The 24,980-nt window shown below is 31.3% G+C and overlaps 3 protein-coding genes across 10 annotated transcripts in view; all 3 read right to left on the bottom strand.

The window, feature by feature from the left end:
• The window catches only part of LOC130444655 (kazrin), a 50,834-nt gene extending 47,845 nt beyond the window's left edge, over positions 1-2,989 (bottom strand). For 4 of the 6 annotated variants that reach the window (XM_056779915.1, XM_056779911.1, XM_056779913.1 and 1 more), the window contains exon 1: positions 2,439-2,962. The gene's annotated coding sequence lies outside the window, so the exon portion shown is untranslated. Of the gene's footprint in view, positions 1-2,438 lie in introns of all 6 variants that reach the window. The other 2 variants (XM_056779916.1, XM_056779914.1) reach the window with 1 other exon arrangement.
• A 5,203-nt stretch (positions 2,990-8,192) lies between these two features.
• Positions 8,193-13,525, bottom strand: LOC130444654 (podocan-like). Of its 3 annotated transcripts, XR_008909981.1 has the most exons (4): positions 13,415-13,507; positions 10,970-11,829; positions 8,434-8,584; positions 8,240-8,375 (listed from the first exon to the last, which is right to left on the bottom strand). XR_008909981.1 is itself a non-coding variant. In XM_056779910.1 (3 exons), the coding sequence occupies exons 1-3, from the start codon at positions 13,504-13,506 to the stop codon at positions 8,562-8,564; spliced, it is 975 nt and encodes a 324-aa protein (XP_056635888.1). In that variant the 5' UTR covers positions 13,507-13,525; the 3' UTR covers positions 8,193-8,561. The 3 variants fall into 3 exon arrangements, 2 of the variants coding, with proteins under 2 accessions (XP_056635888.1, XP_056635887.1); XM_056779910.1 differs by having other exon boundaries at positions 8,193-8,584; positions 13,415-13,525; XM_056779909.1 differs by lacking the exons at positions 8,240-8,375; positions 8,434-8,584 and having other exon boundaries at positions 10,231-11,829.
• A 3,445-nt stretch (positions 13,526-16,970) lies between these two features.
• Positions 16,971-23,470, bottom strand: LOC130444652 (sulfhydryl oxidase 2-like). The gene is made up of 2 exons (XM_056779905.1): positions 22,866-23,470; positions 16,971-21,038 (listed from the first exon to the last, which is right to left on the bottom strand). The coding sequence occupies exons 1-2, from the start codon at positions 23,197-23,199 to the stop codon at positions 19,432-19,434; spliced, it is 1,941 nt and encodes a 646-aa protein (XP_056635883.1). The 5' UTR covers positions 23,200-23,470; the 3' UTR covers positions 16,971-19,431.
• Between the last annotated feature and the right edge of the window lie 1,510 nt (positions 23,471-24,980).

Genomic DNA, 24,980 nt, shown 5'->3' with positions numbered 1-24,980 from the left:
AAATTTTACTGAATCTTTTCATCATCACATCCAAAGTTTTTTAATTCAATAGAACGAAAATTATTTAACGTAGCGTTCGTCATTGAATAGGTTAGCCCAGCCATATGTACATCGCTCTTCTTCAATTACCAAATTCCATTAGTTAGAGTTGGTTAAATTCAATTGAACAAAAGACATATCGACTTCCGAGGTTAGATAAAACTTTTATATTCATTGAATCAACCTTCACGGTCGACAGTCCGTAACAACAAAACAACTTTTGTTATTAATCCAAATTGAAACAGTGTATTTGAAAATAATTAAAAATGTCGGTAAACTCTATTATTTCAACTATTAATTACTTTGTTGATATATTTCGCTAGATTATTCACAATAACTGGAATGATTCTTATTAAAATCGTCAAGGTATAATTCATTTGTAATTATTTTAGTTTATTCCAAAAAAATTCAGTTTATTATATATTCGGAACCAGCTCTCAACAATCTCATCATGGTGAAAGATTTTTCCAAATGGATTATGGTCAATGAGCAAAACTTTCACGTTCCAGCTTATAGAACAAAGCACTAAATCCAGAAATAAAATAGTGTTATAAAGTTTCTCGTAATTTGTAATGCCACAAATTTGAAATTTATTTATAAAATGGTTATAATTCAGTTTATTAAGTGCAGTAACTGATTTTTATAGCTTATTAAACACGCACTTCCTAAGATGTTTGAGAGACCTTAGAAATAATAAACGAGGATGCATTTTTGAAGGTTTATTTTAACAAGAGCTGTCAAAATTATTATTTTACTTCAATGTTTCTTCATGCTACATCGACTCAACTGTGCGGTTTATAACTAAAGGTCTATATCAAAAAGAGTAATTTTCCCAATATGATAAAAACTCTCCATAAATCAAATCAAAATATAATTCTGAAAGAATTTACTCGTCATAAATAACAGTAGGGAGGTTGTAATGGAAAGAAAACAATAGTAATTCGTCGGCGAAGCTATATATCGAGTTTGCAGTAGATCGTTAGTGCATAGGAGAGAGAGAGAGTAAGTGACAAGATGCATCCTTGGGAAACACCATCGTTGACCTCAAACCTTTCTGAGGTCTATCAATCCATAGCGACCTGGATGGATCGGTCTTTGAGAAAGCTACTAAGCTAGTCGATGAGAGACGATCTTAATTTATTTAGAAGACTGTTATGCGAAACTCTGTCAAAAGCCTTCGAAATATCCAGTTCAATTGCTCTGGATTCGCCACATTTCTCTATAGTTTCAGTTTCTTAAGATTTGTTGGTCAACGACTTTCTCCATGACTTCGGCAATGGCTGGAACCAGAGCAATCGGACGATAGTTGCTGGGGTGGTACTCACACGAATTTCCAATCGGCAGAGATGATAGAGAATAATATGAGGTTCCTTTGAATGCAGATGTTCGTTTACAGCGTTTATATTCATGTTAAGACATCGTATATTGAAGAAATCTACCTAAAGGATATTTTGCTAGACAGATTCTTCAGACGGTGGATTGCAAAGGAGGAATCTACTCCGGAAAAGGCGAACATTATTTCATCGACCGGACAAGTGATGGCTACTGATTCCTGGGTTTATCATAGGAATGTTGTCGTTTTTAAAAAGGTGAAACAATAATAGGAGTGTATTACGTATAATTTTTTAAAGGTGGAAACTGCAAAAACGAAAACCGATCGCTTTTGCTAGAATTCACGAAATGCACTTCGAACTGGTTGACCACCCTCCGCATTCAACAAATCTGGCTCTCAGCGACTTTTTCTGTTTCGCAACCTTAAAGTTTCACTTGTAATTAAACGCCTATTTTGAGGAGATTGAGGAGAAAGACTATGACTTGGATAGGTTGAAAAAGTTGGATCATAGATCGACTAAGTGAATAAATTTAAAAGGAGACTATGTTAAAAAATCTAAATGATTATGAAAAAAATGTTTTGCTTCTTTATTAGACAAACCTTGTATATAAAAGTATTATTCGAATTAACATAATCGAAACTTATTTTTAATATTTTTAAATTATTGTAAGTAGTGATTTTGTAAGAGTATAAAAACGTTTGTTATGTGTGAAATCTGATTTCATTAGTTCATCATTTTTGTTATTAATTTCATAAATTCTTTAATCAAACAATAAACAATATACATTGAATATTAGACTCATTCATAAACTACGAATTCTTTCGTGATTTTCACTTTCGAACAACGTTTGCGATCCCGAGTATTTTTCACATTAAGTGTCGCAAAAGAAATATATACCAAAAAACTTCAATTCCAATACGATTATTCAAAAAAAAATATAAGAAATTCGCAAAAAATCTGTTTTAATTGTTGTCCATTCAAACATCATACTTATTGACATATTCAATATTGTGCGTGAATTTTTCCACCTGTCACGTAAATTAATCAACAAAGATAGGTACTTACCCTTAAACAATAAAGAAATATGGGTCAACGTTGCATTGTCTATTAGACACGCCCTCAATTATTGAGCTAACAACAATCAAGAAAAGAAAAATTGTCCCGATATAAATTTATCATACCGCCACACTTTGCTTAGACTCTATAAATACACTTAAATTTTAGTATGTTACATTTAATTTTGATCCACAGCATCAATATCTCACAACCTCAAATATGATTATCAGTGAAATGTGAATTCTTTATTGTTTATTTTTTAAAGGTCGGATGTTAGAGGGGATTATTTTGATCGGTTTTTGTACGATTCGCTGGGTTATTGCTGGTCATTGTTTAATTTATTGACCCATGAAACGGAAGTTGCTGTGTCCCGGAAACATATCGCTCGGACTACATGATCGAGAAATAAGCGCGTCAAGAATCGAAAGCGAACTGAAAACGACGACGACTTTTGCCCGAACCGAGAGCATCGGTCACCTTTTTTTATATAATTAATTTAGTAGGTTTCATAGTCACGGAACGAAAAACGGACTATATTCATTCATTGACGAGAATGTTGTGGTGACAGCGCAGTCGCTTTTGCCATTTTTCGCCCTTCGGAAAAGACCCTTCGCCAAAAGGACGGAGGGACAGGGCTGGCGTTAATCTCTATTCACTCGCTATCTACGTCATTTATCATCAATGCCTATAGCAGCATAAAAAGTAATTCTATATATCTAAAGAGCTGGGTCATGAGAATCTGGGAGCCACTTCGGTGTCTTCTTTCCTAATATTCGTTACATTTTGAACAAAATCTTAAATCGAATGACAAATAATTAGTAGGACGAACTTTTCATGGATATCTCTAGAAAACCTCAAAAAATGTTGACGTGGTAAGTCTTACTGTTTGATTTTGAAAATACATAAACAAATACAGAAAAAGGAAGTTAGCGAAAACTTGAATGAAAGAAAACAGAAGTACAACAAAATACCTGAAAAAAATAATGATATAGCAATATATTGAAGAATTAATTTAAGGAAAAGGCGACAAAGGAAAAATAATCAATCATAAGAGTAAATAATAAACCAAGGAAAGAAGGCTATGGTAATAATCAAGAAACAAATCATTTTTAATCACTAAGATTTCACCCCTACTAATTCTTGAAAAAACAATTTGATATCGTCTATTTTTCTTTGACATGAGTTGCTGAGGTATTCCTCTCAATACTGAGTTAACAATTCTTTTCTTAGATATTTATTATGGCCATTTTATATAGTAAATATACTGATTTCAGTCGGCGATCTAGTATATTTTATTTCTATCGTATTATGGTACCGGTACCGGTTTCGCAATGAAGCTTTAACTTTTCCTATCGCAATTACTTCACTCTTTAAAAAATAATATGTTAAGCAGGCATAACTGCTTGGAGAAAGAAGATGTATTTTGGAGAAAGATAGTTATAGAGACTTACACATGTGAAGCGTATGGAAATGTAATTGTTTCATAGAGAGCAAATGTCTAGTTGTAAGGATGAATCGTGAGAGGAAGTCGTATGAATGGCTGCCTATCTAGTAGGCTCCATTTTCCGGTCAAATCGAAATCCATACACCTATTCCGTCTCATAATTCGTTGAAAAATTGCGTCACATATAGATTTATCTACGATAAATTTCTCTTATTTATTGTAAAATAATCAAAGCTCTAAATGCTGCAATCTAAACTTTAACTATTGGTTATATGTAATAATTTCAAATAATACGTCTGTTTCAATTTTTAGTAATTGTTTGTATATATTTCTTGTCCTTAGCTGTATACTCCTTTATTCTTGAAGAATTTCCATGTCTCTCTAATTTGAGGTATATAAATCCCACATCTCTAAAAAGATCACCCCTCACGTGGTTTCTCTTAATCTCCAATACAACGAAGTAGGGAATATCGCTACATCTCTGATTAATATCCACTCCAATAGTGTTACTTTTCCATCTATATCTATTCTTTTAGTTTTCTATATTGCTCTTAACGTTCTTAGTTGTGTTATTATTCAGAATCACCTCATCCATATCATATATCGATACTGGGAAATCGCAGGGAGTTTTTTATTCTTAAAGTTAAAGTTCAACGTTCTCTATGTACACTGAAATTTTCTAGATTCCTATGCTATCCTCACGTGTATGGTCAATCCAACACTTTTTGGCGCCATATTCAGTTCTCGGAAAGTTCATCATCATCAAAAGCAAAAACTATTGTTAAATTGTGTCCCCTTGGGGTACACCTCGTTTCCTTGCCCCTTTTCCATGTTCTAGTTATCATTGAATATTATACATATCAGGAATATAAAAGATAATGTGTATTTAATAGCTTGAAATATCACAAATATGGTTGTTGGCTTTTGCTCAATATTCAACATCCAAGAAAGTATAAATAATAAACTTCTCGAGAATATATTCATTTTGTTAGGTCAGTCCGTACCTGTTTCTGTCCAATGTTTGGGGTGGTTGAAATATCAACTTGGAGCGTCGTTTGGTAAATGATAATTCGAAACGCGCAACCGTGGAAATGACACCTACGTAAACAGTCGACGTTACAATGGGTGTTTTATCCAAAATGACGTGATAACTATATACGTTTAACGTGAGTTTTGAAATAGATATGGTAACAACAGAATTGTTTGCCTTTATTCTAATCTCATTGTCAAAGTTATTGAAAAGTTCAGCAAACATTGTTAACTGAATAATTAATCGCTAGAAATTCCAAATTTAGTTAATTTTACAGCTAATAGATCAGTGCCTAATAATAATAAATGATTTACGAAAGCTTTATACCAATTTTGAAACTTGGCATTGAGAATCTTGCACACGTTTGGACGATTTGAAACAACAATCAATAAAAAATGTACAATTTAGATTCTAAAACGAAATTAGCTGTTGAAAATGTCAATCATAATCGTCGATTTTCTCTTCCCTATATTCCTATCTTCCAAAGAAATTTACTATCTAGTGTAAATCTCAAATATTGCCCCACTTAGTGTAACTTTACGGGATTGAGATTAAATTTTTTCTTCCTAGTGAAGGTACCTAATTATTCGGGGTTGGCATTTAGTCCCACCGATCGACATCTCTTTCTTGTGTAGTTGAGTCATCTTTGAACTATGTCACTCTCGCGTAGATCACTATGTCGTCGGTATATCCTTAATAGTTCTTGAGGTATAATTAGAGAAAAAAGTGTAAAATTGTTAGTTCTAGAGATACGGATATTTAATACTAATAAGCTATTTTTATAATAAAATGACGAAAAGTATAAAAACCCTAAATTCAATATAATAATAGGCATTGATAGAAAATAAATAATTTTTAAAATCAAAAAACCATACACAAATGAAACAACCAGTCAACTGATACCATTTACCCGCCGGTCTATCAAGGTAAAAATCATATTATCATATGATTACGACCCGATTAACTCAATCAGACCTCAGAACTCAATCATTAGCTTCCGAACATCAGATCATGATAGGCTTGACCCGATCATAGTTACTAAGTCCTACTATTCACTAAAGGATGTTATTTCATCACTAAAAACAAATTCTTCAAGAATATCGTTATATGTCGTAATATGATAGAATACAAGACTTTGGGATAAATTCAATGAAATTATAATTTTTTTAAGTATATGCCGGACAAACGATACATGTCCGCCTTGAATTCTAAACTATTTCCCATAGATATACTATCTGTACTGTATATCTATATCGTACTTTTGCACATAGCGATTGTCTAATAAAAATATGTGAAATAGCTTATGAAAAATAATTATCAACAGGTTCGCAATTCGTAACAAAAATTCAATAGTTTGATTGTTTAATGCTGATCAGAAATTCGCTGGCATCGAAAATGATTCAAACTTGCATGTGGATATCTTCAAACAGAAACAAAATTAATATTTCTGTCTACATTACACAGTATTTCATTAATTTCATCACTAATATTTTGTTGCTCCAGCGTTTTCGGTTTGTTTGCATAAACCTTGGTTTTCAGATATTCCCACAAAAAGAAGTTCGGAGCAGTCAAATCAGGCGACTGTGGAGGCCAATCAACATCATCATATCTTGAAATAACTTGTTATGAAAAGAGGAATCGCAGTACCACATGTTAATCAAGCCCAAAGCATGCAGTCGTGGCGTTAAAAAGTTTTAAATCATCTAACGATATCGCTCTCCAATTACCGGTACGCCGTTTTCAATTTCAAAGAAGTAAGGTCCAACGATTTCTCCTGACCAAATTGCACACCAGACAGTCACTTTGAATGGATGCAAAGGTGACTGATGAATAATTTGAGGGTTTTCCATTGCCCAGAACCGACTATTCTGTTTATTCACATATCCATTAAAATGAAAATGTGCCTCGTCACTTATTATTCTTAGTTTAATGAAAATGGGGGTTGTCATGGGCAAGCTGTAGCATCCTATTGGCATATGTACGGCGGCGTAAATAGTCAACTGGAAAAAGTTCTTTTGTCAACTGAATCTTAAATGGAAACAAATGCAAATCCTTGTGCAAAATTGTAGCCAAAGCTGTTCTTTGAAGACCAAGTTCCTGAGCACGTCGTCGAATTGAGGTTAATGGATTGTTTTGAACCCTTTCTTGAACAGCAGTAATGTTTTCAGCCGATCTTGCAGTACGTTGTGGTCTATGCTTGTGCCTATCATTCACTACCCGATAAATAGTGCGTCTTGTTGGCACGTTGTTTCTCCCAAAAATTTCACGTAACTTTCTCATCGTCACAGTAATCGATGATTGATTTTGATAAAATGTTTTAACGATTAAAACACGTTGGTTTACCGAATATTTTTCTATAATAAATTTGCGACGTCTCTACTTCACACGACTGCCAAATATGAACTGTCAACACTAACGTTTACCAAAATGGCGGCAAAACAAAGTAGTATACATTCCCGGCGGACGTCTTGTACCTCAGAAATTGAAAAACAATGAACTTTATTCGAGGAACGTACTCCCAAGAAAGCAGAAACTATTTTTTCGACGAATAAGGTCATGGGCACAGTTTTTTGATATTCCAAACGTGTAATCCTTATTAATTATTTAGAAAAATGGAAAGCTGTCCAATGTTATATTGATTTGCAGTTACGTTTTGATGCCGAACATAATAAAAAACGGCAACATTTGTTGAAGAATCACGACACTGCGCCTGCTCATTTATACGTTATTGTTGCATAAAAATTAGCCAAACGGCGATAAGATTTATCACTTCTTCCGCAAAAATGGTTTAGTTGAGATCCATTTCAGCAAATCGATGCATCGATCTAGTTGTAATAATCTGTGAAAAATGTTCTTTACAAGTACACTTTGTCAAGCCGTTCTCGTATTTTCGGGCTTTGAAATATTGTTCAGTCTACTGAATTGTTTTAACCAGAAAAAAACCTACACCTTTCGAAATATAATAGAAGTAAGAATGATATATATAAATTTCAGTTTCATTATGTTTTAATTTAAAGAACCTCTATCACGATGTGGCGGTAACCGACATAACCTTCCGCCATTATGATTACAACATTATAATGCAAAATATACAAACAGCACAAATTAGTTGGAACTCAACTAATTTTTATACCTGCACACGACTAAATTTTGTCACAACCTCATAAACTTTAAAGACAATCATTGAGCTATTTCAAAGTTAACTGAAGTGGTCGTAGTAGAAGCTAAAGTCTTGATGAATCGTATCCAAAATATTGATAATACGGTATTACACTAATATTAAAACGAGTTTTTCTTTCAGGCGTATATTAAACATATTTGAAAATTAATAACAAATTTATTTTTATTATTTCCATTTATTCTTAATAATAAACATTTGTAAAGGTATTACAAAGAACTAATTATTCCACTCTGTTATATACATATTGACGCATTTCACAGGAGGATGCGCTCGACATGCAGGGCATAGAAACTAAAAGGGGGTTGATGAGTAACACTTGCAACTAACCTGTTAAAAAACCATCTTTTACATGAATTCCTATTTTATGACAAATCGATTAAACAGTAAACCCTCTGCAAATGTACGTGTCCCATATCAACGGAAAAATGTTGTTTGGTATATGATTTCAGTCAAGCACTTTCGAAACATGTTACTCCTCTATTTTCCCGGTTGAGGGAATACTACAAAATAAATGGAAAAATTAGCATGTTGAGTTTATTCATAGATATTTGAATAAATATGACATTCGATTGATGTAACTCAGTAGATTCAGTATCATGGTTGTATTTCAAATTTATCTGTAAAAAATTATTATCCATTTTGTATTTTCTCCTAGTTTTGAAACAGCGATTTGTCGCTAGAATTTAGTAGATGCGGAATCAATTTTTTGAGACTATGGTATTAAGACACGGTGAGAGAGAATTTTTGTCTACACAACAAGCAAGTAATTTCTTCAGTTCAATAATTTGTACCAATAATCACTGATGATTCTTTTTCCCTTTTGCAAATAATCGATGAACAATCTGATCCATACGCATTCCACAATAGAAGTCATGAACGGATTGCTGCATTTTTTCTCGTATTGTAAGGAAACGCGGTAATCCTTTAGAAAGAGGTTTTTCGTGTTGTATTAGTCATTCAAAATGATGTAATATATCTAACTCTACAAATTTCCATGACGATGTTTACTTGTAAATTCCTTTTTTGGTCACCCTTGACCTTGAGCATCTTCGCTGCTTGTACGGCTGTAATTTTTATGAAATTTTCGTATTTCCATTTAAATAACAATACTAAATGCATTCACGTAATTTTTTTTATTAAAAAAATATCTTAAACCTGTTCGTTTAAAATCAACTATTGTAGAAAATTAGCTCATAATTCATTAGCTGTCATTTGAGGGATAGTACTCTAAGGAAAAAATATTGAAATGTAATTCATGTTGACTTCTATTTATCTGACCGGAGACATTGATCGGTTGTATAGAAAAAAATCTACATTCAATATTCAGTGTCATTGACACTATATTTTTCGTAACTTGTAATGAGTTGCACTTAAAAAAAAGAGTCAAATTGCTTCAAAAAGAAATTATTCAATATCCAAATTCATTTCAAGCTTTCAAATAAATAAATATAGCTCTTTGTAATAATAATTCTAAACTTTGAAGATACTGTATTCTTACCACGTACTAAATAAAGGTTAGCATAGTAAACCGATGACATGATGCAATACAACATGCAATGTAATGCAGGGCGCAATATTTCTTAATAAAAACCGCTTGACATGATGCAATACAATGTGCAATGCAATACAAGACGTAATATTTCTTGGTCACAAGCATGTGCAGATTAAATTTAGTTGATTAAGGATTTTATACCATTATTATTGCGTGTAAGTTGCAGTAAGTTCTAGGGAGAAATCTAGTTACTTTTCACGTAACACCCACTTGTCCATCAGGCTCCAAAAACAAGGCAATAGCAGATATTTCACTTAGCTTTGTTATTTTCATTTTTAAACCGGTCACAAAATATTAAATAAAATGTGACGTTAAGAATTTGTTTAAGTTACTTTAGTGGCTTTAAAAAGCATGCGCAGATTAAATTCATATAATTATTTCATGCAAGATCTTGCACTCGTAATATTACCGATTGAGTGTCATCATTATTTCGTGTAAGTTGCAATAAGGTCTAAGGAGAAATTTAGTTACTTTTGGATTATCATCCAACCTATCCACCAAACTCCAACAGCAAGGCAGCATCAGATATAATTATGGCCAGTGATTCTCTGGCCAATTTTTTCTATTTACTTTATTTAACTTTGTTATTTTCAGTTTTAAGCCGGACAAAAAATATTTAATAAAATTTGAGGTTAGGAAATTGTTTACTATTATCAATTGAATTTTTGTTAGTTGCAGTCATGATGCAATGGCAATAGACTTGCATAATTTCAAGCAACGTGCATTATTCATCTTGGTAATATTTTGAACTTGTATGCAATTTCTTGCACGTGGTCTTGCACCATGTGAAACTGCCTTTAGATATGTAAGAATGTGGAATGAACCTGACCTAGCCCAACGTTATCTCACTAAACCTAATATCACGTTATCATTTTCATAATACAACGTTATTTTTAGTATCTACTAAAATTATCAAAAGATTCTCATTCCAAATGGGTATCGTTCCAAATCTGTAGATCTCGGGTGCGATAATTTAATTTTATAGTTGGTGAAGTTAAAATGTATCAAATTCAAAGTGAGTTCGTATCTTTTTAATAGAAATTAAACGGGAAGATTTAACTAATGAAATTTTCTAGTTTCTAGACAGAAGTTCAGTTAAAATTGTAATTATATTTCCGAATAATGATAATATCAAGTAAGTTATTAATTGTTTACTTTTTATTTATTAAATAATTAAAAAATGTGATGTAATGAATTATTATTTTAATAAATGACATAGACGTTAAAATATAATATAATAATTTCACAGTTATCACATAACATCAAACTTGGCTAAAAAAATAATGTTGTAGAACGCAAATTATATAAAATTCATACTTCAAAACATACTCACTATATTGAGTATCCATTTCTTGACTAGTATTTTGCGCGGCTGGACATATAAGAGCTTTAAGCTTACATATGTTTCCTAGAATGATTCCCACCCATATTCCTCCGAGGAACCAAAAAATACAATAAGAGAAGCATTTTGTTTCGTAAGCACATAAGCTACTGGATGATTTTGTTTGTTTTACAGGTGTAGTCACAGTATTTTCTGTGATTACTTCTAAATTTTGGACCAGAGGTGTGGCTATTACAGTTATATTATCTTCAACTGTGTCATAAATATTATCCAAATCGGCGCAAAAGGCGTTGATCATATTTGAATCAAGAACTTGAGACCATTCCGAACGAGAGCAATTCCAAGGATTATTGTCTATTAATAAATAAAACTTATTGTTTTCTGTTAATCTTGTTAAAATTCCTGAAGGTAGATATTCTAAGTTGTTGTTGGATATGTTTAGTAGAGTCAAACTCTTAAATATCGCATTATCAAAACCATCTAAAACTGCTAAATTATTATTAGATAGGTCTAGCTTATATAAAACGTTATTGTTGGAAAAAGTATCATTAAAATTGAAACTTTCAAGGCGATTATTTGAAAGGTACAAATTTCTAAGATTTTTCGAATCTTTGAAGGTATTAACGTTGATTTTTTTGAGGTATATGCTGTCTAGTGAAAGTGTATGCATCTTTCTATATTTGTTGAACATGTACTTGTCAATGAAGGAAATATTTGTATCTGTAATGCTTAGATCCAATACTTCGTCTGAATCAACCACTACTGTTATGTTGGAGTAAAGATCATCTTCTAAGGGTTTAGAGCAAGTAATTTTTCTATTTTTAAAACTACATAATAACGCATCGGTCCACCTACAAAACGTAATAGATTTTAAGTTTGACTAGTTACAATTTTCAAAGGAGTTTTTTCAATTATTGAAAACTGTTTTATACAGAACAAATAAAATAGTAATGCGTATTGTTTAATGCAGATTTCATTACCAATTTATTACTTTAATTTCAACAGTCAGAATTGTACCATATTCTCTCATATACGTTAACAAAAGAAAACCATAAACGTCAAATGAAATTTTTGTTACTTTAAATACGGTAATAAATAAATTAAGGCGCATTGGCAAAACCATTTGAATACGTCGATTTGTACTTTCAAATGCTCGTTTTCTCAAAAAAATATTATGCAGCGTGTCATGTGAGAGTGGCCAACACCAACTTTCTTATTTCAAATGCAACCATCTGTTTATCATTTATTTTTTGGATTTTTCTGAAAATTCTAGACATGTTTCATGTACAATGTCCTATTTATCTTCAAACGTTTCGGAAATATCAAGTGTTTTCAAATTTATTACAGAAATTAACATTCCCATCTAACGACAACAGCACAATGTACTAACTAGCAAAAGTACCTGTGATATCTGAAGCTGCAACAAACAAACCTACTAAATATTACGATCTAGCTGAAGATAACAGGCAATATAACAACCTTAGGACTGTGCAAAGCAATCCAACCATTAGTAGTGATTGAAAACAAGTCCGACTGATTAATGAAACCATTCCAAAAAGATGAGAATCCAAATATACTCGTAAGGGATAAAACTAAATCTTTTGAAAGGATTAAATCTTAAGCGTTTTTCTCAGGAACAGAAAGGTTCATGATTGGTAAACATTTTTATATAATAAAAACCAAAAATATGTCCCCTAGGAATTAACAGGTAGATGCAGAAACTGCAATAGAAATAAAGAAAACATAACACGCTTCTCACCTAACTGTAAAAATCTGGCTTAACCTTAAATATCTATAGAACACAACAAAATTATAATAACCTACTGGAGAATTTCTCATGAAAATAGCGAGTCAAAACAAATTTTCTCCAATTTTACAAAATCAGTATGTTAAGATTCACCTACTAGAATATAACATCATTCAAAGCTCTGGTAATTCACTCTGGTAATTGGTCCCAAATAATTTAGACTTTTCCTCTATTTAATTTGTATTTGGCGATTTAAATGAAGTGTTACTGGCAACCTTTTCAAGTTTGTTGTTGACATTCTTCAATTATTTCCATCGATCGCAGAAATGTATAAATCAAAAAACTTGATGGTTTTACTTTCTCAATATATTCAAATATACCAACGACGACTGCTCGTGATGAAGTTCATCTATAAACTCCATCAGTACCCTAATACGCATTCTACAATTTCAAATATTGGTTGAAAAAAGTAAAAAATTACGTCCAGTGGTCTCACTTGATAAAAATTTCAGTCGCAGATTCAATTGCTCTTTTTTAATCTATAAACTTTGCAATGTTTACAAATGTGAGAGAAATATGTGAATTATTGATATTTCAAACGAAGAAATCACTTTCCATTCAAATGAATACAAAAAGATGTTTGTTAAACTTGAATCAATTCGTAAAACATTACTCAAATGTCTACTCACCATAAGAACATAGTATTCAAAATGAGATTTCTCCAAATCCACATGGTCAACACAGGTTTTAACTGAATTATGATAAATGGGGCGATAGGCATACGTTACCTTCAACTACATGAAAACTAAATATTTATATGGTTTAAAAAATCCATATTGAATGGTTTCCTATTATTCTTATCTATATTTACTCTCAATCGGCCCGACGCCGCCGTTAAGAAAGACGATTGTGTCATGTATTTTTATATGACTGAATCATATTCGACTGCACCTAATATAATGATGACATTTATTTGACAAACAGTGACCCGTAATTTTGGTCCTTTAGAATAAACTCGAAATTAATCTTCTCTTCTCATCGCATTTTTTTATAAACAGTAACGAAATATTCAACTGAGACACTGAGATTTTTGGTACATTGAATTAAAATTTTTTCTATTTTGTCATTTGTTATTATTACCTCAACGTTACAAAATCTATTACACTCAGGTTTACAATTATAACGCTTAGGACAAAAAGATCGTAGTGGTGAATCTGTTCGTTATGAGTGTTTGAAGAATGCCCCATAAGAAGTGTTTCACGGTTAGCTCACCACAAAACATTTCTCACACTGATTTTTTTCTTTCTTGCTTGTAAGTAGTCATCTTTGATACGCTTATGCCAGAATCCAATGCGAAAAAGCACCACTTGTTCACTTTTACATGTTTCTAGAATTCCACACGTGATAATTTGTATTGACTTCTGCTAATTATGTGTTTTGTTTTCATGCTTTTTTGGAGTTGGCTCACTTATTACGCTTTCAAATCATTGTATGATAAAGTCTTTCTTTTTTTACTATTAGCTGATTCATGAAATTTTTGCTATTTGACCATATTTTTTCTATTGAGGTGTGGGACGCACACATAAAATCAATATTTTGTTTTTTTGCATTTTTAATAAGTTTGATCTTCAAAAATTCCCATAAACTTTATCCAAAACTATTTATTATTCTCTCTTCATTTTAGTGAATAATTTCACTACTTAATGTTAACTTTGGAAAAGAAATCGTATCAACAAGTTATCAAATGAATGCACAGGTTTCAACTTTTTGTATATCCAACGGAGTTTACTATAGATCTACCTAATTACCTTCACTAGAAAGAAAAAATTCAATCTCACGTCCATCAAGCTCAGAAGGGAAAACCATTGAGTAGAAAACAGAGAGGATTAACTGGATCTCACACTAGATAGTAAACTCCTTAGATCTTACTTTTGATGTACACGACAATTGTAAGACTAATTATTACGTATGAGGCAGAACTAGTCTGAACACCAAGAGTTTGGCTGGCATATGTGCAACCAGTGACATGAGATCAAGCCCAACAGCTGCTCTAGAAGTAATTTCAAATCTTCCATCTCTCCACCTAGTATTGGAAAGGCGAGGCGGAATAAATTACAACTAAAATTTTCAGATAAGGAAAAACAAAAGTTAAATTGTACAAATATAATAAAAAAATTTGGGATATGTCTAAAAATGAAATACCAAAAAAGTTTAGCTTGGACAAAGATTTATATCAAAACTATGCTGTAGAAGTAAGTGGGATCATAACATCATACAAGAAATGAACAGAAATGTTGGTATACGGACGAATCTAAAACAATAGACAGCACTGGAATACGAGTGTACGGACCCAAAACCAAACACTCTGAAAACCTGAACAATACACCAAGTATTTTCAAGCAGAAATGCAATTTAATGTGCCCAATTCAACCCAGAGAAGAATTATCGCAAACAGAACACCATCTTGTCCGAAAGCCAAAGAACCATTAAAGCTCTAAGCTAATATATCAATACAAACTAGTTTAGGAATATCTGAACAAGCTAAATGAGATAGATAAGAAGAATAAAGTTTCCCTCCAATGGATTACAGGGCACACTGAAGTTGTAGGTATACTCACTAAATTTTTTCTGGTATCAGCTACAGTTAATAGCAAAAAAACACTAGAAATAAGGTAGATAGAAGTAAAAACAGTTAATTGGATAATCTATAGGCAAAGACATTCCTGGACAGCTAGAACCAAAGATCTGCTGAATTTCTTGTCACCTCATTTTAACGGGCATATCCTATTATAGAGGAACACATTATCTATTTCTTTTTAACAAAAACTTTCGAAAAGAGAGCTGTTTAAAAAAAATCGATGAATTATTGTTTTCTTTAGTGCTCGTGAAATTAATTTTAAGAGGTACCGAACCCCAAATTTGCATTTCCCATTTGAATGAACAACGTTCTTTTGGAATTTGAAATCTGTAACATAAAATGGGCACGAGATTTTGGAATTGTCCAGATGTATTCTTGTTAAAAATTTAACGCTCTACAAAAAAGCCTCCTAACAATTTATTGATATATTCAATCCTTCAAAAGTTATTCAAAGATGAACTGGATGCATATTAAATTTCGACATTCTTCTATTTTCCAGCAACTTTGTCAATCGAAAATGAAATTGCTGAAAACGTCGAATTTGATAACTTAGTAAAAGAACTCGACGATGCTAACAAAGTCAAATTTTATTAAATTTTCTTTTAAATCAATGACAATGACAGCTCGAACTACGAGGTCTAGCTATTAAATAACGAGACTGGTTACGAAAAAGGGTTTTATTATAAAAATTATTCTACACTCCAATACTCTTCTTTAATATACTCCTCTCCCCTCGCCACACCTTTCCATACGTTTGTTCCATTGATCGAAGCAGTGCTGGAAGTCTTCTTTGGTGAGCGTCTTTAGGAGCTCTGTTGTTTTTTGCTTTACCGCTTCCATCGACTCCAATCGGGTCCATTCCAAAGCAAATCTTTTTCTAACCTTTCAAGAAAATCCGAGCAGACCCGTTGACGGTCAGGAGTCAGTTTTCACAGCACCAATTTCGCACAGACTTTTGTCATGTGCGAAATTTGTCTAGCCGTTTCCTTACCGGCGTTTACAGCCTCGGTAAACATCCGGATGCTCATTCGACGATCTGCACGCAAAATTTAGTTGATTTTGGTCACTGTTACCGGAGTTAAAACAGTCACAGGGTAACATGGGCGTTGGTCATCGTCAGTCTTCTCTCGGCCCGCACTAAGGCGCTTACGCCACTCAAAAACGCGCGCACGACATAGATAATTGTCCCCATAGGCCTCTTGCAAATATTTATAGCAATCAGTCGGATTTCTTTCCAATTTAACGAGAAATTTGAGATTGATCTGTTTTTCGCCACACAAGGTTTTCGGCACGAATAAAAAACACGCTCGTTTCAAACCGCTACACTGCAAAAATATTATAATAGTGACGGAAACGTGTTTGGGACATGCATAGACAAGATATCTAGATACCCAACGCACTACTCGTTTTTTATCCCACTCGTTATTATCACACATATTATCCAAAAGCGTAACAATAGCTCTAACAATCAAAAGAAAGAGTAGGATATTCAATTTTATTTAATGCAACATAGTTTCGTCCTAGAATCTTTTTCAAATCTCAATATGACCCGTTACTCACGTCTATCGGGTGTTATTTTTGGGTTAAAAATAAATAATACTCCAATATATTAAACAGTAATATATTAAAATGTCAATTACAACGGATGATTCTTAATAAATAATATAAATTCAGTCAGCGTCAGTTCTTATGATTATGACATCACAATAATGACGAATTTTAGGAGGAATATAATCTAATAGTTACAATGTACTTCTCTATTTTCGAATGTATAAATTAAGATAGATCTGATTATATTTTTATGAAAAAAGAATTCATAATAAATAATGATAAAAAAGAGCAAAGTAAATGCAGAGCATGGAAACACAAGAAGTTAAAATTATCTTCACTATATATTAAAAAACAAAGTCTATTTATTCGTGATTAACTTTAAAACTGAAGAAAGTATTTTCACGTGGTTATTACCACTAGATACTGTAATTCATAAGGAAGGTTTCGTTATATGATCAACGTTTGGTGTAAATTAGTTGAAATATGATGATAACCTTTGGAAGTGGCGGGAGTTTTCATCAAAAACGCACCCTAATCTCTTAAACATATCACAAAACAATTCATGGTAAAATATTTGTGTTATTCACAAAAAAATCGGAGATAGTATATCTTCCAACATTATCTTCTTTCTTTTAAGTATCGCCCAATAGGATAAATGATAAGCTATTAGATGGATAAAGTATTAATCACCTAAGGGGGTATTCTGGTTAAGAAATTTGAAGAAATCGATTTTTTTGCATATTTTCCAAGATTAATCCCTCAAGAATATGTTCTTAAACAGATTTTTTTTAATTCGTATTATTTCCCGAGATATAGTATATTTTGTGACGTAGCGTCTAAGTTAACCCAGTGGAACGAGTTATTCTGCTAGAATTGTTTCTCAAAATTTAAACGCTTTTTTCTCGAAATTACTTTTTTCAAAGTGATTGACATGATAACTCAAGTTCTTCTCGATCGATTCCCTTGAAATTCGGTGAAAATCTTTTTTGTATATCATCACGTCTGCCTTGGAATTTAAAAAATTGCAATTTGGAGTATTTTAAAACATTCGAAAAGGTCAAAAAAAGGAGCAAAAAAACTGATTCATGTCGAAGCGATTTTGTGAATGCGGTAGCGACATCTTTACAGATTAAGAATTTTTCAAATTTTTTGTTTCAGATCATTACAAGGGTTGGAATCGAACAGGGTACACCGTTTTTTTGTAGCTCCCACTTTACCAGCCTGAAATTTATGGAAATTATAATTTTTTTTTACAATTTTTATATTCTTAAAAAGTCCATAAATATCTTATAAAAAAATGGATAGAAAAAATTTTTTCATTTTTTTACGTTATTTTCAAAAATGCCTAAAATTTATACCTCTAGACAAGAATAACCCCTTAAACAACTAAGCATTTCATTAATATTATAATAATCCTTTATACCATAAGTAAACGTAAAAAAATAAAAACTTGACATCACGCCAATTGATAAGGAATTACACAAAATAATTTTTCATAAGTGTTACTAACTGGAGCCGGCCCTGTCTGGATTTAGTTGAATTCTTAAATTCGACGAAAGTGGCCACCTGTGATGTATGACCAATATACTTGAAATTCTAAATTTCGGCGGAAGTTTGTTTTTATATATCTTTTTATTATAGCAAGCAGTTTATATACAATATTTCTTTTGAATAATTTGTAGGAAGGTCTATTTATTTATTTGTTTTGTTTCTTTATTTTTCTAGATCTAGAGAATTCTTCTGGTATACATATATAAGGAGATAATGTGGCGGAATTTAGTTAGTCTATAATAAATAGTCTTAGTGAATAGAAGGAATTAAGAATGTTATAGTTATAAGTGAATTATTATAAATTAAGTGTAGTATGTAAATAAATTAAGAGACAGTGTTTATTAATTCACCCCACAAATAGAAAGTGTGTAAATAAATATGAAAAACATTACATAAGTAATCAGATGGTACATGATGAAATGTTCTAATTTATTTTCATGTCCATAATATCTACATCTTGAAATACATTAAAATACTTCAAGTAATGTAGACATTATATCGCTGTTCTAAAACTGCTAAATTTTACAAGAGACATAAAAGAAGAAAAAAATTATTTGAAATACTTAGTGTGAAAATGAATCAAATGACTGAAAATATTGACAAAGGGAATGTATAGCACATATTATTTACTTTTATATCAACACACTTAGAATTTTTAACCCGTTTTTAATTCGTAATCAATTATTTCAAGTTTTTTTCTCACTTTATGATGAGTATTCAAAACATTTAGTTACTACTTGCTCTTGATAAAGATTATAAATATGCAAATATATCAATAAAAAAACGTTTTGCCAAGGAATATCATCATCATCATCAACTATTAAATTTTATTTCTAATAAATAGTTTGATAAGATTAACAAAATGCGAAAAAACTTTATGGTGATGATTATGCAAGTGTCTGTTATAATTTATTTCAAAAATGTACAATTTAATCTCATTCTAATTTCAAATGATAATTCTCTAATTCAAACTTTTCCTAATAAAGCATGTTGATATAATTTTTTTCTGTGATTTCTATAACTCCGCCTAAGAAAGACATAAATTAGTACTAGGAGCAACATGAAAGATGCTAGATATAGTATCAAACACAAAGCTGTGTCAATAGTTTTAAAGATACCAGCATCACTTTCAGGATTGGATCTATTATCTAGTATTAAATGCAAAACCTTTGTATCTGATCCAATGTACCTAACATTTATGTTTGAATAAACATGTTTAATGTAATGAAGTACTTCAACTATATTCCAAGAATTGTCTTCTTGGTAACATCTTGGACATCGTTCTTTTGATGGAAATTGGTATTTGGGATATTCAGGATCTTCTGTTTCGTCTCCTGATAATCGTTTGTTAACTTCATTATGGGCGCTCCACAGCCAAAGTATAGAATCGTCCCAGGAAGTAATATTGAAAATCTCTCTTCTTTTGGCCATATTTTGAAAATGTTGACTACACTCTGAACAACCGAAAAAATGCTTAATGTAACCATGCATTGCTTCCAAAACAATTCCAGGATTTGAATCTTGAATTTCCTCATTGATTGCTGCATTCACCACTAAATAATGGAATAGTTTCCATAATCCACAAGGATACCCTCTATAATTTGGTGAACTACCTTTACAAGCTAACCAATGTTGTGGAGAAGAAAATACCAATTGATTTTCTTTTTCAGCGTGTTTTACAAAATTTCCTATATCCTCTCCCTTAACCACTGTTTTGAACCAAACAAATTCTTTCAGATCTTTTAGGAAAAGTTGTCCATTTCTACCAAATGGGAAATATTTTGCTAATACATGTAAGTAGTTTTTAAGAGCTTGTAATTGTTCTTTAGTAATTTCTTTAACACTAGCTACTTCATGTTTAAGAGAGTACCTAAGTGCAGTTTCTAGATCCATTTGGAAGACTACATCGCCCATTCTTTTAATTTTTTGTTTTAATTTGTTTTTTTCTCTCTCTTCTAAGAAGTCGATCACATCAGGTACATTCTTATCTTCTCCTTTGCCCAAATACCGCTCTTTACTTGATGATATTATTTGAATTGAGCCTAGATATTTTTGAATTGCAAGTTTATATAATTCTCTTTTTGGTTTAACTTGTAAAAACTTGAAAGTTTTATCTTTGTTTATTACAACTAAGGCAGGTACATTCTTCACAGCTATTTTAGTCGTCAATTCTGTATTATTATAAAAAGCATATCTTACATTGGCCTTCTTAATTTTATTTAAATCCATTATCACTTCTTGTCCTAAATAATCACTATGCTCTTGTACAATTAGGAATGTTTGATCAAATTCATTATTAAATAATTCATCTATATCTTTCCCAACAAATGGAAGTAAGTTTGGATACATTTTACCTCTTCCAGATTTTTGTTCTGCAATTATTACATTTAAAAGGTTCTGTCTGTGTTCATTAGCTTGTCCTTGGGAACTAACCTTTTCTCCCAAATTTTTAGGACCTTCTGTATATTTTTCATGAAAATACTTAAGAGTTGGATAACCCATAATTTCAAATTCTCTACAAATCCCAGTATTTTGTTCATTGGCACAGTCAATGGCTCCGACTCCCACTAAACCTAAAGCAAAAAAAATGGTCTAGTTTATTATATTATATACTTCTAAATAACTAATTTCAACAATAATTACAATAATTACTCATAAAATAAAATTAAAAATAGAGCGTGTAGGCTGACAATTTGCTAATATTTTGGAAAATTCAGTAAATCATAAGAATTTGTTTTTTTGTTTCACATTTCATTACATTTTTCTACTACAATATAAATTTAGGTTACCTTCAAAGCTTATTAATTATTTTGGTTTTATTCTGAAATGAAAATTATTTTCTTGAAATATGAGATGTTGAAATAAAAATAACATTCTAATTTTTCAAATAAATTCTTATATTATGTAGTTGACAATTGAAATTGTAAGAAATGTATCCATTAAAAAAAGAATACTTTTTTAAAAATTAATGTATTATTATTTCTTTCTCTTTTTGTTAATGTTTCAAATATTAATTGCTTGTAGTGTATTGAGTTGGTCAATAGATTTACCAACTGATAATTTCAAGTGGACATGTTTTTTATATACTTTTTCTGTGATTTTCATTATTTTAATTTGTGTGTTCCATTATCTGTGAATTACTATTGGTAATATTGTTTATTATGTTAGACTGAAACTCGATAATTGATTTCTATTTCATTCAATTTTCTCACAACTGTTTCTACTTATAATGAAGCAAGTTGTTACTAATTGTTATTAATTTTTATGAATAAATTGAGATGGATTCAACAATATAACTTTTTTGTAATGGGCCTGAATAAATTATATAACTCATGTGTGTGGGAATATTGATAAATTACAGAAAATTTTGTAGCAAGCAAGATTCAAAATACTCTCTCACATTTTTGTAGATATTCATTACTTACAGAAATTTATTCAACCACTTTAGTAACATTTATTCTATATTAATTCACATATTTCAAATTACATTCAAATTACAATTTCTATTGCAATCAGTGACAAAAATATGGTTATCTACAAAGATGGAATGATAATAGATATATTAGGTATTTGTCTCATGATTATTGTCCACCTAGCTATGGTTCTTTATTAGAAATTTAATTGAAAATAAATTTCCATACAGTGATATTTGCTTTAATTTTCAGTAGTTATGTGACTGGTACAATGAAGTTCGTCTTGTAAATTGGTCAAAGGTTAATATTTAACCAGCCAAATACCATGACAATTCTACAATTATTTCAATATATAAATACCAATCAACCCTACTGATAGTTTTGTATTAAGCAATTCATAAAAAATATCAATATGTCTCCATAGAAATCAAATACATTAACTACTAATAAAAAATGATTTGTAAAAACTCCAAATAACTCTAAAAATTTAAGCAACCATAAAAAAGATTTTGATACATTTAAGCAGAACAGTTAGTGATACAATGTATTCATTTTTTCCTACACAGCATTTAAAAGTTAATAAACGTGAGGTAACTATATGCTGGAGATAACAAAACATTCAAAAATCAATTTAGTAGGCAATTTATTATAATTTGTCACATTTATAGACCCTTTTACTAAGTACAATTTATTCTAAAATGTTTAACTTGGAGTTGACAATTCTGAATAAAGTATATACTGTATTTTAATACATTTCAAATGATTTTTTTATACAGATAAGTTTACAAAATTTTTAGCAAATTTATTCTTTCACTAAATTAAAGCCTCCTAAAATAAAATTTCGAGGGTATACTAAACATATAATAACTAATAAACTAAAATAAAAAATTATATTCTCAAAATTTTTGAATAATTAGTGAAATCAGATCAGTATTATGTTTATTTTAAACTCTTGCATCGATTATTTGAAATATAGTTTTACGATACCTTTCCATCCAGCAATATCTGTTGCAAACTCTTTCCAAGAAGGTGCAAAACGTTGACAAAAGCCACACCATGCATTGTAAAATTCGATAAGCCAAGCTCTATCGTTTCCATAAACTTCATTTTTAAAATTATCAACTGTAAGAATTTCTACATCATTATCTAATGAGTATAAACCTATTTTTTCGGAATATTTCTTATACTGTTGTGCATTGTTTACAGTCCGAACTGTCTTTGAGAGTTTATTTTGATTTATTCCGGCACCGACAGACAATTTGGATACCGCCACGAGAATCAAAATTGTGTAAATTATTTTAATAATACATATATGAGACATATTTTATAGAAGACAAAGTAACACATCACTGAAACATATGTCTACATAAAAATTATCAGTTTGGTGTAAGTAAGGTTAGATTATTTCGCTATGAAACGTCATCTAATGAAACATGTGACCGTGAAACAGTTAGGATCAGATGCAATCATAGATAATAATACCAATCAGGAAGAAACAGAGTAAAGCGAAAATGGTTTTCACGGATCCAAACTGAACTTTCATATCATAAATTAAGGACTTCAATATATGCTTCTATTGATACTCTAAGCTAAGTGAAAGTACTTGTACTTATACTGATGCTCTAAATGGAATTACTTATACACATCAAAATTGTGATACACATACTTGTTATTGTTAAGTTACCAACTCAAGGAGGAAAATCCTGTGTATCGATATAGTGAAATAGTTTTGCTTCAAAGCTGTCGACGCTCTGGGGATTCTACAATTGAGGAGCTGCAAAGGGAGTAACCAAGCAATTAAGACCCATAAGGCCTCCCTTTTAGTATTAGTATAAACATTTACAATACAATTACCTACCCTGTTTAAATTACGTAAAAAACAGGAAAATTTTAGGAGTGCTGTTTCGATAAGCTATAATTAAGTGACGTCTTTTCTATACCTTCTACGAAGAAGTTTGCCACCAGTGAGCTCTGTATTGGTAAAGAAGCGTTGTCTACCTAACCATGCCTTAATTTCTCAAAATAGACGATATTCACTGATTGTTAGATCAGGACTGTATGGTGGATGGACTAAGATTTCCTATTAGAATTTTTGAGTTTTTTGTCACATTGCTATCAGTCATTTCATTTGTTTTTATCACTCTCCGGTGGCCACGTAAGACACTCTTTTTGTCTTAAAACATCAGACCTATTGTTTTCCTCCTACCAAGCTCTGATTGTTTAGTATGGTGGGAAGGTGCATGTGTATCCATTGCATTAACTGTTCTTTACTCTTTAGATTGTTGAATAGAATCTAAGTCTCATCTGTAGTAACAAAGTTTTTCAAAAACTGTTATTCTTTTTTTAATTAAGTATAGAAAACGTTAGATCTAACGCAATTAGCTTCATTTTGTGGCTCCTGTTCAACATTTTTTGATCCTACCCTTACACAGCTTTCCGTATCCTCACAAAGTGGTCTCAATTACATACAGGGAATAAATACCGTGAAATGTCAGGAATTCCTGTAGAAAGATAACTAAGCGTGAACATCCGTGTTTCTCGTAGCACTTAGTTAACTTGATCAACCAATCCTGCATTAGGGACAGAATTGCCTTGAACAGTGTAGTCATGGACGTCTGATCGATCTTCGGCAAATTTCCGGCACAACTGTGTTACAGGATTAACACTCAAACAGTGTGTTATGTATTATACACAAATTATACCTAAAACCTAGACACTTTAGTGTTGAATATACCATCAACTCCTAAGACACTCATAACAACGTTTGCAGATGTTACAGCAGTGATTTCGTCAACAGGAACGCACACATCAAGACCAAAAGAAAGCAGGCATAAAAATTAAAAATATGTTTTGGCTTATAAATAGAAAATCGCAGGTGACGATAGAAAACAAAATTCTAATATACAAACTTATTCCTGTATGGACATATGAAATTAATGATCTGTTAGGTAAACCCGCAGAGAACCTTTAATCAACGGTACCTGTCTCTAGACATTCATCTGTATCATATTTACATAATACTCAATAGGAGTAGATATTAAATTTGCAAATAGAGAAAGGGAATCGTGTCAGAGAAAATTCATATAAAATTGTTCCAATTTC

This window comes from Diorhabda sublineata, chromosome 5 (genome assembly GCF_026230105.1).
Source record: "Diorhabda sublineata isolate icDioSubl1.1 chromosome 5, icDioSubl1.1, whole genome shotgun sequence".
Taxonomy (NCBI): Eukaryota; Metazoa; Arthropoda; class Insecta; order Coleoptera; family Chrysomelidae; genus Diorhabda; species Diorhabda sublineata.
Note: the sequence above shows the minus strand (reverse complement) of the source record. Positions and strands in the feature narration are given on the sequence as shown.

Excerpts from the sequence above, each read along its gene's own strand:
- LOC130444654 (XM_056779909.1), bottom strand. The coding sequence starts at position 13,506 with ATGCCTATCGCCCCATTTATCATAATTCAGTTAAAACCTGTGTTGACC. Across the intron at positions 11,830-13,414 it reads TTGAATACTATGTTCTTATG|GTGGACCGATGCGTTATTAT; the intron begins GTGAGTAGACAT and ends TACGTTTTGTAG.
- LOC130444652 (XM_056779905.1), bottom strand. The coding sequence starts at position 23,199 with ATGTCTCATATATGTATTATTAAAATAATTTACACAATTTTGATTCTC. Across the intron at positions 21,039-22,865 it reads AGATATTGCTGGATGGAAAG|GTTTAGTGGGAGTCGGAGCC; the intron begins GTATCGTAAAAC and ends TTTTTGCTTTAG.